Source organism: Siphateles boraxobius, unplaced genomic scaffold (assembly GCF_051911475.1).
Source record: "Siphateles boraxobius isolate OS27281-9 unplaced genomic scaffold, OSU_SipBor_1 24, whole genome shotgun sequence".
Classification (NCBI taxonomy): Eukaryota; Metazoa; Chordata; class Actinopteri; order Cypriniformes; family Leuciscidae; genus Siphateles; species Siphateles boraxobius.
This window is the reverse complement of record NW_027508855.1, coordinates 6,777,348-6,790,559: the sequence shown is the minus strand read 5'-3', so window position 1 is coordinate 6,790,559 and position 13,212 is coordinate 6,777,348. Positions and strand designations below refer to the sequence as shown.

General features: G+C 36.8%; 2 protein-coding genes across 2 annotated transcripts; both read left to right on the top strand.

Annotated features, from left to right (window-relative positions):
• Positions 1–847: 847 nt before the first annotated feature.
• Positions 848–5,090, top strand: carnmt1 (carnosine N-methyltransferase 1). Its single transcript, XM_077241044.1, has 8 exons — positions 848–1,055; positions 2,217–2,412; positions 2,550–2,716; positions 3,283–3,423; positions 3,740–3,918; positions 4,032–4,145; positions 4,254–4,357; positions 4,438–5,090. Exons 1-8 carry the CDS (start codon positions 907–909, stop codon positions 4,612–4,614), a joined length of 1,227 nt encoding a protein of 408 aa, XP_077097159.1. The 5' UTR covers positions 848–906; the 3' UTR covers positions 4,615–5,090.
• A 204-nt stretch (positions 5,091–5,294) lies between these two features.
• LOC143748829 (uncharacterized) lies at positions 5,295–11,315 on the top strand. Its single transcript, XM_077241048.1, is given in 3 exon segments — positions 5,295–5,503; positions 5,506–5,840; positions 11,017–11,315. Coding segments are annotated over 3 exon segments (621 nt in total). The 5' UTR covers positions 5,295–5,373; the 3' UTR covers positions 11,173–11,315.
• Positions 11,316–13,212: the final 1,897 nt, after the last annotated feature.

The following is a 13,212-nucleotide window of genomic DNA, read 5'->3' as shown; positions in this document are numbered from 1 at the left end:
CTTGCTATTCATAAACAATCCTGGAAATATATGCTCCATAATGATTTCCACAGTTCATTAAGCAACACAACCATTTTCAACTGTGATCATAATCTGAAATGTTTCTTGAGCAGCAAATCAGTATTAGAATGATTTCTGAAGGCTTGTGTGACACTGAAATCTAGAGTAATGAGCTCTGCCATCACAATACATTTTTTAAAAAACATTAAAATAGAAAACTTTCACATATTTATAATATTTCACAATATTACTGTTTTTCAGATAAATGTAGTCTTGGTACCCTACCTAGAACCTTACTAATACCAAACTTTTGAACAGTAGTGTATTATTATATCAAAGCCAGCACAAGCACACCTTGCAACCAAAACATAAAAAAAATAGCGTTAAGTTTTTTTGCCAGTATGTATATTTGTAAATATAATTATTTTAGAACATCAAATTCTAAACTCATAAACTCTCAAGTTTATTAATTTGTGATTTGTAGAATAGGATTTGTGCACCTGCAATGAAGAATTTGAGAAGGTGTAACTGTTGTGTTGTGTTTGTGGGAGAGAAAAAAAGTCTACAAGTTTGCAACTCTTAATGCATTTCTCTCTGTGACTTCAAATTTACTTATACACATGTGTGGCTATTCTCTACAACTACAAATTTCACTGTCACAGGCGTTCAGTAGTTTTGCACAAAAATACCTTAATACTAACATGCCTACAAAAATGTTCCTTTACATAAAAACATTTCATTTATAAACAAAGTTGATACATTGACTGTAGTTGACTTGACAACACAACAAACTAGCGAATCGATCACGATCAATGAACTCACAAATCGACTGTGCAGGTTCTATTATATTCCCTGTATTCAGTTATGTTGCCGATTGTCGATTACTTACGCCTACAGTGAACGGCAATGGCTGACGGCAAGGATGAAACAGTAGCAGCTTCCAAACCAGAGGTATTTTACAACTATCGGGAGAGGATAACACGTTCACCCGAGGAAGAGGCCCAATTAGAGAGGCAGCATTTCTGGAATGTCATGAACGCGTTTAAATACTACAGGTAAACATTGCTGGAGCATCCAAGTCCCATCTGCTCAACAGCCACACAAGATGAGCCACTGATATTTGAGCTTTAATTTTGAACATGCGAGAGCATTAAAATATCCGTATCTATCTATCTATCTATCTATCTATCTATCTATCTATCTATCTATCTATCTATCTATCTATCTATCTCTATCTATCTATCTATCTATCTATCTATCTATCTATCCCCCCTCTCTCAGATTCAAATTCATATAGCTTCATTGAAATGGTGAAAGAAATCTTTACATTGCCAAAGCATTAATAACACGATACAAAATAATAATAATAAAATACAAATTTTACATTAAAAAAAAATAGCAATATTTTTTTTAAATCTTTTAATATTTATAACAGTGTCTCTAGGCACATAGTGAGTGTTGGTAGCTCTGTCCCGCTGGAGTCTCTTTTATCGTGTCAAGACCTCAGGTACCTGGCAGCCAGGTTTGAGCTTCCTGGGCTTTCTTATAGCAGTTATGGGTGTTTGTCCATATTTGTTTTCTGATGGAAGTGTTTTTGGTGGGTTGTGAAGTGAGGAGAGAAAGTGTCCCTAATGTTTGTATAAGAAGAGCAGGATGTCAGAAATTGCAGCTCTGTTTCCACTTGATTCTCTGTGCAGTGAGGTCACACCCGCTCTTCCTTTGGCAGCCAGGTCTGTCTGTGTCTGACCGATTCATATTCATTTAGGGCCAAATAGCTTTCCAATTTGTTGGGCTGTTGCGTTTGTCCAAAGGTGTTTTAATTATTTGGTTTGGTCTGGCTATGTTTTTATTGTCAGTTTGTGACGTCAGCGAGCTCTGACCAAGTCTTAGACAGATAGTCTAAGATCAAGACTTAGATCAGTCTAGATCAAGTCTCTCTCTCTCTCTCTCTCTCTCTCTCTCTCTCTCTCTCTCTCTCTCTCTCTCTCTCTCTCTCTCTCTCTCTCTCTCTCTCTCTTATATATAAATAGGGTGATTTAGGTTGATCGGGGTTGATTTTTCCCATCGAGATGGGAAAAAGTGTCCCAATCAACTTAAATTCTATATATATATATATATATATATATTAAGTTATATTATATTATATATATTATAATATAAGTCCCTTTAATTTACTTTGTCCTCTGTCCATATATATTGTCTCCCACTGTGTTCAGAATTCATGTTCACGAACGAGTGAATCGAGCCGAGCGGCAGTTCCGATGCCTTCCAGATCACCACCAGCAACTTTTGACAAACTTCCTGCCCAATCTGAGCAAGATACGCTACTGTGTTGACCGAAACCAGGAGGTGATGCAGGCCATAGTGAACAACTGCCTAGACATGTTTGAGAACATGGAATATGGACAGGATGTAGGTGGCACTCAGTAGGTCTTACAATTAATAATGTTGTATTTTTTCATTTGGTTGTTGTGATGACAGAAGTGTGGCTTTTATTATCCTGTTTAGTAGTAAGTCAATTAATCTAATAGTTTTCCTGCTTTTTAAAGGGTGACCCAAGGAAAGTACGGCCTTCTTCAACTTTTGACATGGACAAGCTAAAGTCAACCATAAAGCAGTTTGTCCGGGACTGGAGTGCAGCAGGAAAGGCTGAAAGGGACAGCTGCTACAAACCTATTATAGAGGAAATCCAGAGACTATTTCCTCCAGACCAGTGGTAAATATACTTTGATGTCATTCTGTGGTCAAGTATACGGTCTACTGTCAAAGTATAAGGTGCATGCAGTATCTATATACACACTACCTAAAAAGTTTAGGGTCAGTAAGATTTTTTTAATGTTTTTGAAAGAAGTCTCTTATTCTCACCAAGGCTTTATTTGATCAAAAATACAGTAAAACAGTAATATTGTGAAATACTATTACAATTTTAAATAACAATTTTAAAATGTCATTTATTTCCAGTGAATTTTCAGCATCATTCCTCCAAGATTCAGTGTCACATGATCATTTAAAAATCATTCAAATATGCTAATTTGGTGGTCATTATATATTTCACATTATTATCAGTGTATTATCAAGCTTTTACTTGATATAGAAATCTTTTGTACTTTTAATCCGTTACCCTTGCTGAATAAAAATATTGACCCAAACTCTTGGAAAAATGTAATCTTTTTGGAAAAATGTCTGCTGGTTAAATGAATTTAGTGTTCTTATGTTTTGTGTCAAATGGGCTAAACTTATAATTTGGAAAGAAAGGAGTTTGAGTTATATTTCTCTCTACAGTGATGTGTCCCAGGTAAGAGTGTTAGTACCCGGGTCCGGTCTAGGTCGACTTGCATGGGAAATTGCTCATCTGGGCTATTCGTGCCAAGGGAATGAGTGGAGTTTCTTCATGCTCTTCTCCTCTAATTTTGTTCTGAATAGGTACAACACACTAAAATCTTCACAATTTAAGTAGTTCCATTCACATAAATATAGATCATTAAAATATGTTATATTTATTATTTTTCTCTCTTGGTCTTAACAACATGTTGTAATAATATCCTGTTGGGGTAGCCCTCTATTTATTATTAGTGACATGTTAAGTTGTGTAATTTAGAGGCATAAGGTAAAGTATACTAGAACTTGTATCCCTGGCTAAAGTTCTTTGAGTTCTAGGACAGCACATTTGAATCGAGCAATCAGAATGGTATATAACATCTGTAGTAAGGAGGAAACTAACTGATATTTTGTCTCTCAGGTGTGATGAGGAGAATGCTTTGACTCTGTATCCCTGGATTCACCAGTTCAGTAATAACAAAATGTCCTCAGACCAAACAAGACCTGTGTCCTTTCCTGATGTGAATCCACAGAGTCTTCCAGCAGACTCGGACTTCTCTATGGTCGCTGGAGACTTCCAGGAAGTATACAGTGACCCTGGTGAGTTTATTTTTTTTAATTTTTATAAACATCAATGTAATTTTAAATGGCACTTAAATGGAGACAGGGAAAGATATGAAACTTGACCATTTTAAGTTGTATCTCCCATACAGAAATGTGGGATTGTGTTGCTACTTGCTTCTTCATTGACACTGCCCACAATGTTCTTGATTACATTGAAACCATCTGGAATATTCTAAAACCTGGTGGTGTCTGGATAAATTTGGGTAAATCAAATTCTGTATAATCTTAATCATTCACAGACAAATGTTATCTACATATGAAAGGCTGAAAACAGGTGTGGTTGAAATAATTTTTTGTATTTGTTCTCAAAGGTCCACTACTTTACCACTATGAGAATATGGCTAATGAATTGTCAATTGAGCTGAGCTATGAGGATATAAAGGCAGTCCTTTTAAAATACGGATTTGTCCTAGAGGTAAACAGTTAATTATCAACTGTTTAAATTATTATTAACAGTAATACTGTTGTAAACTGTTACTGTATTTCTTTCCACAGTTGGAGAGAGAGTCTGTGGCCAGCACATACACAGAGAATGATCGCTCCATGCTCAAATACCTTTACGACTGTGTCTTTTTTATCGTACGGAAACCTGCAGAACAGTTGATGAATGGAGATCTGACACCTAAAGATGGCCAGATTGAGGATTCTTTACAGATAAGAAACTCAACATGATGTTTAGAAGGCTGAACTTCTGGCTGAATTCACAGACAAAATGGCCCAAATAATAGACTGAGGATTTTAATCATGAATGTCATCATTATATTCCTGGTGATACAATTAGACTGGAGCTTTATTATGGACTGAATTATTTCAGACATTTACCAAAAATATGTCACGTTTTGGTTCATTGCTTTGCAGTCATATTCCTCAGGTTTCAGGTGCTGCTTCACATCTTACTAATGGCGCTTGTCACTCTACACATACATTTCAGTGTTTTTCTTGCAGTTGTTTACACTACCACAGTTTTCATGTCCAAAACAGGGCCTACTCTGGATCTTGATTTGCGCAGTTACTCCAGACCCTCTGAGAAAACTTGCTGGCCATTAAAATTGTATTAGTAGGTAGAACTAAAATAAAGTTGTTTTAAACTTAACAGATTTTCATGATCTTGTACATACTGTAATAAACTGTTTTACAATTAAGAAAAATTGGAATATTGTTGCATATACAATGACTGTTGTAAGCTTTTAAGACTGTTTATTGTTCACCACACAAATTTCACATTAGTTATTAGGAAGTTAGTTAATGTGTTTTAACATTTACTCTAATAGTTGATATGGATATTATTCACAACCGTTTAGCTTTTTACTAATAAAACATAAACGATGTTGTTCGACCTCTCTGGCCACAGAGGGCACTGTATTCAAACATGCGGTTCAACTTCAGTTACGACCGTTACGACACAACTGTCGTAAATGGCTAGAATGTTGAATGCCTCTGCGTACTACAAAACAAGTCTTACCGCTTTTTTGTATAAGTTTTAACTTTTCTGAAGAACTTAGGTTACACGTCGCACAGATGACCAAGCGGAGAGCAGAGAACATTTTGCCTCCCGAAATCCCCAGAAAAGAAGTTTTCGTTCTCTCTTCAACATCGACAAACCTGTCGCAGGTGTGAATGTGATCCCAAACGCTAATCCATCCTCGTTGTTGTCATTCTCTGGACAACGCTGCAGGAAAAGACCGAAGTTTCTCGATGACCCGCTGGATACCATTAACCTACCGAGAAAAGTGGCTGCAAACAGGGTTGATTCAGTGCTGGCAGATAAGAACACATACAAGCCTAAAACATTCGAGGATGATGTTAGATCTGCTTTCACGCGGCGCTCATCTTGCGCACTTCAAACTGAGCCAAATAAACAGCCAGACGAAGAAAATAACCTTACTGCAGGAGACAAGGTAACGTTTCACACAAAAAGTGCAAAGTCATGAAAGTCAAAGTCTATCTATCTATCTATCAGGTCTAGTTTCACAGAAAGGGCTTAGATATGTCTTTATTGTATTTAGAAATTGCTGTTCCCACGTGTAAAACCTGCTAGTCATGACGAGTCCCCACAACGTAGCAAAAACAATTAGACCTTGGTTCAATTAGGACATTTAAGTAGCTTTTATACATGTGCCTTAGAAAAAAACATCACTGGTGTGCATCTTGAAACAAAACAATGGCACAACATATTTTAAAGGAGTCCTATTATGCTTTTCCACTTTAGTTAGTGTGTCATGTAGCAGCAGCTGTTTGAGCATAAAAAAGATCTGCAAGGTTAAAGCTCAAGTCCACTAAAAAGGTATATTTTATTTAACAGAATCCCTTCTCAAGAATTACAACAAACGGCTCGTTTGGACTACAACGCACTTTTCCGGATCTTATGAAGTCTGTTCTTCCTAACTAACTCCCGCCCACAGAATACGCTAAACATTTGAGAAGGGTCTGTCTGCGTCCCGCAGTACTACAAACCACGCCCCTACAAGGTGGATTTCATTGACTAAACAATCTTTTGCAGAAAATTATTTTGTTTATGAATTAAATGTTTGTAAGGCTGACCTATTTTGCTTTCGAATCTTAAGTATTAAATAACAACTATTAGTAAAACATAAAATACATTATATAATCAGATTAATACACTCATGGTAAATATAGCTAAAAACCTAGCCTACCCTTCCATTACATTTTAATTAACTTTAGAGTTTCATACTTAAAATACTTTTAAAACTGAGGAAAACAAACATGATGACTTGTGGCATCTGGTGATAGGCCTATGTTATATGATCTGTATGCCTTATCTAGTACTAGGTGGCGATAGTGCAGTTTAAAAGTGAGGAAAGTGAAGGAGAAGAAGAACAGTACTAGTGATGCAATCAAGGGGGTAATCCATAGATATCATATAGAGACTAGATGCCCTATTGGCGGCTGTGGCGCAAGAAATGCGGCCGCCATCTTAAACCGGTCATACTCCTATTTGCGTTGCATAGCAGCAGTAGATGCCAGAGCACTGTGCAGCATATTCCTGCTCAAATCGGTGGACCATCACTCGGGGATTACTTTCAACAAGTAAGATTTAAAATTTAACATTACCGTACTATTGGTTGCATTTTGTGAACAAAATATTCAATGTGTCCTGTATCGTAGCTACGTGTATGACCTTTGCAGCAAAAAAACCAGCGTGAAAATCAGTTCGGTATTCAGTGAGATATGATTAATCAAATGCGCTGGCAGCTCATTGCACCTGCCAAACAGATTACACTGAGCGGAGCGGGTGACCGGTTTAAGATGGCGGCCCCACGGCTCGTCTGCGTAGCGGTCGATAGGGCGTCTATCTATATGATGTCTATGGGGTAATAATCCATCAGCCGGAAACTGAAGCCTTGCGGGGGCTGCCATTGTAGCAGAACTTCACCTGCTGTTAGCATTCCATTGACTCCCATTCATTTTGGCGTCACTTTGACAGCGAATAACTTTACATCTGAGGCGTCCAAAGACTTAATTTGTCCATTATTTATTTCTAAAGAAACACACGACAATGTATAAAGGGCTCCATTATTATTACATCTAACGTTATGGCCCCGTAGAAGACGTTTTTGTAAAAATATACTAACGATTGCGTCATAACCACGCGACTTTCTGTCGCACAATTGAGAAATTACTGTATAGAGAGGAGGAGAAGCTCGCAGGCAATCTTTTACTGTCTATGAGGCAATCGGGGGGACATAGAGGCATAAAGTCAAGGGAGAAGCCCATAGATAGAGAGTCCATAAAAGCAACAGGACAAAATATTTCAACAACATTTCTGAGGAATTAGGTGATTCAGATTTGACTTGGGACAGCTACTAGAAGATTTACAACTGTCAGACTGTCGTAGGGGCAACAAATGAACTTCAGACTCTCTCCCATGCCACTCAAAGTAGATAGAAGATGGGCTGTAATTGGACAGTATAACGACCGTATGCTGTACGGACATTAAAGAGGTAATGTTTGCACTTAGGTTTTATTAAGCATTTAGGAGAGTATTGCAAGAAGCTGCTTACATTAACCTTACTTTCGAAAAAAAAAAAATAATAATGTTAGAATTGTAGGCCTAAAATACCTTGGTATCAGCTTGTTTTCATCAATGGTATAATTAATACAATTACAAATAATTTGGTTTGTCATGATTAATTTGTTCATAATCAGTAAAAAAAAAAAAAACTTGTAATATAATAAAACATATGAACAATTAAATTATTATTGTATTAATAATTATTTTTAACTATCTTGAAACTATCCAAGCAGTGTGTCACGCTCCGGTGTGACGGCGGAATTAATACATTACCAAAATGTGATTAGGCTACAGAAAATATATAAATTATCCATCAAATTGTCATTTTCTCCTTACAGTCTTGCGAGTTAACAATAATGCCTGACCAGTAAATTACTTGGTGAACAAAGAAAACATTTTGGCATTGGCATTAGTTTATGCCTAAAAATGTAAAAGTTTTACCTTATAAATAGAATTTAGTTTAATTTAAAAATTTAAGTCAGTACTTTTTTAATGGCTTGTCAACTTTCCATTACTCCGCTGCGTGATTCTTGTCAGCGCTGGATTCTAGTTAGTGCTTGAGCACTGGTCTACGACTGGAAAAATAAAAATATGATGTTCCGAAGATGAACGAAAGTCTTACGGAGTTGGAACAACATGAGGATGATTAATTACTGACAGAATTTCCATTTTTGTAACTAACCCATTGTAATTATACGTTTTATACAGCTGCTATGATAGCTATGTTGTAGACGAAGAGCAAAGCTTTGCCTCGCTAGCCTTCTAACTAAAATGACAGTAGGCCTATTGATATAGTGTTTACTGTAGCTTTTGTAAGCTTTTGCTTTTGTAAGACTGTTCACCGTCCCTTAGGAAAAGTGTCCATGATTTTGTGATCGGTTACTGGGATTGCATTACCATGGTTTTCCGACAAATAAGATTAAATGGTGGAAAACATCATATCTATAAGAAAAATACAAAAAAAACATACCACTCTGAAATGTCCTGTGAAATCCGTGCTTGCAAAGTCTGTGCTTGAAATCCGTTCTGCATTATCATATCAAAAGTATTTTTGAAATGTTGACATACAGGAACTGCAGGAAAAGCAGTAGATTACCGAGCCTAATCTCCATCTGTTTCAGTCGACCTCACCAGCAGGGGGTGCAAGCTTGTGTTGTTGTCGAAGACCAGAGCAACAGTTAGAGCCATAGACATCATATCTATGGTTCGAGCAAGCCATTCATTCATAAACTCATTTACAACAATGTAAGTGTATCTGTGATGATTGTTTTATGTGAAATTCAGTGTCTTCACGATTACTTTTCCTGTGTAGCCTACATGCACCTCTACCGTGAATGAGATTATAATGTTATTCCCCCGATGCGGATGTATACAGATCCAATGTAACATTTGAGTTTGACATATCTATTGGTTGTTTATTTGCCTCAACCTTATATTGCAGCGATTGTGCTGCATGCAGTAGGCTAGGGTTTCCCTCAATACGTCAGGATTCCCCTGCTGGACATATAAAACGCATAACGTAGCTTAATGGACTAATACAGTGATATAAAAGATCAAACTCGCAGGCAAGCAGAAGGACTCAGAATATGAACTTAACGCGCAAAGTTTAAAGGTGAGCGTTTTTCAGTGATACTGGCATAAGTTGGCTTGACATAGGACATTAGCACATTTAGGGACGGTCTCTAAAGTAACATACGACATTGGTATACATGTTTCTAACTTCAATAGCATTTGAAGAGAACGACTTGCAGTCATAAAACCAACTGTAAAGTGTTCATGTAGGTGTCAGGCATAATGCGCAATTTATTCAAATAAATTGAAGTTTGCTTTTGAAGTTTAGGCCGACTACCAATGCTACTTTATAGACGGTCCCAAAATGTGCGAATGTCAAGGCAATTTTACATTTAATTATTTAGCAGACGCTTTTATCCAAAGCGACTTAAGTTACAGTTAAACTAACAATATAGGACAACAATATGAAAGTGCTATGACACTTCCCAGGTTAATCATGTATGTAGGAATATTAACATGCATGTAGGCATACTTCCCCAATAAGGTGCGAGTTTGGTCTTTTATATCACTGTATTAGTCCATTAAGCTACATTAAGCTTGTCCATTAAGCTACATGTAGTCCATTAAGCTACATTACATGTCCTGATGGAAGGGGAATCCTTGAGTATGATGAGATATCGAGGGAAACCGATTATAATCCCGTTCATGGTAGAAAAAGTTGATAACATGTAGCCTAACACAAGGAAAGTAACAATGAAGTTAATGAATGAAACATAAAAACAGCTTTTGTGCCTTTATCATCTTTTCCGCATATATACTGAGCCAGATAATCATCACAAAAAACTTAATGCATGCTCAATTGTTGTAAATGATTTTTTTGAATGAATGGCTTGCTCCGGCTTCGTCAACAACACGCACTTGCACCCCCTGCTGGTGAGGTCGACTAACAGCAGATGGAGATTATGCTCGGTAATCTACTGCGTTTCCTGCAGTTCCTGGACGTCAACGTTGAATTTACTGTCGAATTTGAACCACTGAATTTGTGGAAGTGAATTTGCAAAGCGAAATAAAATGGACTGAAAACCGCCTGTTGAATATTATAGGTTGTATTTTTAATCAGTTTGAATATTTTGGAAGTGAAATATGAAAGGTGAATATGGATTATTGAAATTTTACTGATGAAAATGTGTTTGAAATGTTTTGAATTTAAATATTCGCAGCTTAAATATTCAACCATGCTAAATTTCAGCCCATAAAAATGCAAGCCCTAAAAATACAATGCATTAAAATACGAGCAGGGTTAATGCAATGCATATTTTTTTCAAGTGGTACAAATCAACAGGCTTTTTGTTTCAAAAACATTTGGCATTATTTTACTTGCATAGCTTAATCCTTGTCTGTGAAACCGAGGGCAAAACTATTAAACTTTCAGGTACTTTTAGCATATTCTATTAAACTTCACCCTTGTTGCTGCATGTGTTTGCTGTAGTGAATGCTTTGGATATTCAGCTCTGCTTGTATCCCACTAGGCGATGCACACAGATGAGGACCTCTCTCCATTCAATTCCTTCCAGTTCTGGCAGGTTCCACTGCCTGAGTTGGATCTCTCTCTCTTGGAGACTGAACCCTCAGCTAGGTCCTGCACAGCCTCTTCCACCAAAGACTTAGAGGCGATGGAAACCTGAGGAGATCGCCAATGCACAGTGATAGGTTCATTCTTGTTTAGATGTTGTATAGGTGTTGCCAAATTATGTCACTGGACGTGAGATGATTCTCCCTGATCTGCACTAGATCAATGTATGAACAAAGCCTTGTGCTTTGTATAGTTTGTAAGCCTCCAGCACAAGCTTTCGTTCTGATGGGGAATGCATCATGATCATGTGACCTCAGTCCTCTCCTATATGGGTCATGTGCTCAGAAGTGTGAAAGCATAATGCTGTATATATTGTATAGATACAATGTATGTATGGGTTTTTTTCTGTTAGTAGCTGTGATAGTTCAAACTTTTGAAGGTGACACAGCCTTTCTTTTGCTTGAACCGAGACAGATTTTTAGCACTGTTCATGATGCTTAAAGGTATTAGTCACTTTTATTATTTAGTTAATGTTTATTTTTGTTTTAATAAAAGGCTGTGTTCCTTTCTTCTGACCAACATTATCTTTTTGACAACAGTATTTCGTGCTTCTGAACTTAGTAGATGGAGCAAGAGCTTTGTATTTTCCATTGGCCTGTAACTGCAGTGTTTTTGAAATTGCCCAACAGCAATAAAATTTATTTTTTAAATATACGATATTGGCTTGCCTTACATTGTCTTTGGTGCCTGTCTGATTTCATGATTCTTCTTTCGACATGGTAAAGTACATTACAGTTAACCTTTACAATTGGACTATGGTCCATTGAGTAGTGTGATTTCTTTCCTCATTCCTCATCCAAAGGAAGTGAAACACCTGTTTCCACCCTGTTGTGTCAGGTGCTCATGACCTTTGGTCTAGGAGGGAATAATCGCTGAGAGCATGCCAGCTTTATCAGGAGATTGCATCGCAAGTGGTCAGCATGCAGATAGTCATGCTCACCTGCTAAGCTAAAATAAGCATGCAAGTAAAATGATACAATGGTAAGCCAAGTTTTGATACTTTGTCCCATTTAGGTGGTTCTCTGGGAATACATGTAAATATCTAAATGGTATGTGCATGAAAGATGAAAACAATGCGCTGTCTTGTTAGGATTTAAGCTAATGAAACAGCTCAGTACTTTAGAGACATGCTTTAACCTCAAGGACAACAAAGAAGAAAATAATTTAAAAAAAAACGAATATTGAGCTTTCCAATCATTTAGCATACTAGACAAATTTTATTTAGACTTAACTGGTTGCTGGCAACAGTTGATGTCAGGGCAAGTTCTGTGTGGCACAATTCATAAGATTATTTGATCATTCATTGGAAGATTTTTAATTAGAAATAAAATCAGAAATTAAAGCATGTGGGAATCAAGCTCCACACCTCTGATGACGGGTGAGAGTTTTTTTCTGTTATTATTTAAATTAATACATATTTTACATGATGTAGCCTGCATGTGCTAGAATATTACTGCTATGGAAAGTGGTAAAAATATGAAATATATTTGTAAGGCGACAGCATATTTAAAAAAAAAAAACATGGCATCCATCGGCCAATCCGATTTCATAAGATGTTAGAAAAGATTAACAACAGCAAATTTTCAGTAAATCTGGTGGGCTAATAATCAAGGGTCAGAAGCATGCAAAGTTTCATCCGGTTTGGACAGAAGAGGGCGCTATAACAGTGGGAAACAATTTACATACAAGTAATACATATAAATGGCACGGATTTGGTGTTAAAACTGTATCATTACCAGCTATTAATAACAGAATTGTAAATATGAATAATCGCGAGTTTATTTGCAAATAATCCCAATGACTGCTACTTGAAACTTTGTTTGCTACTTATTATGCAGAAATTAACATTTTGATTACTAAACATTGTTTGTTTGTAAAGATGCCATCTGGTGACTGTCTGGCCTGACGTCGGTCTTTCCATTATTTGCGTTCCTCCTTAACTACCTTTAACAGCCTGCGCGCATTTAGTTAGTCATTCGTGAACACATGTTCCCTTTTCACTCCAATGCTCTTCGAACCAGTGCGAAATCATATGACACTTCAGCGAGAAAAAAATAATCATAATAATAAGCATCTGAAAAACATTTCGAAA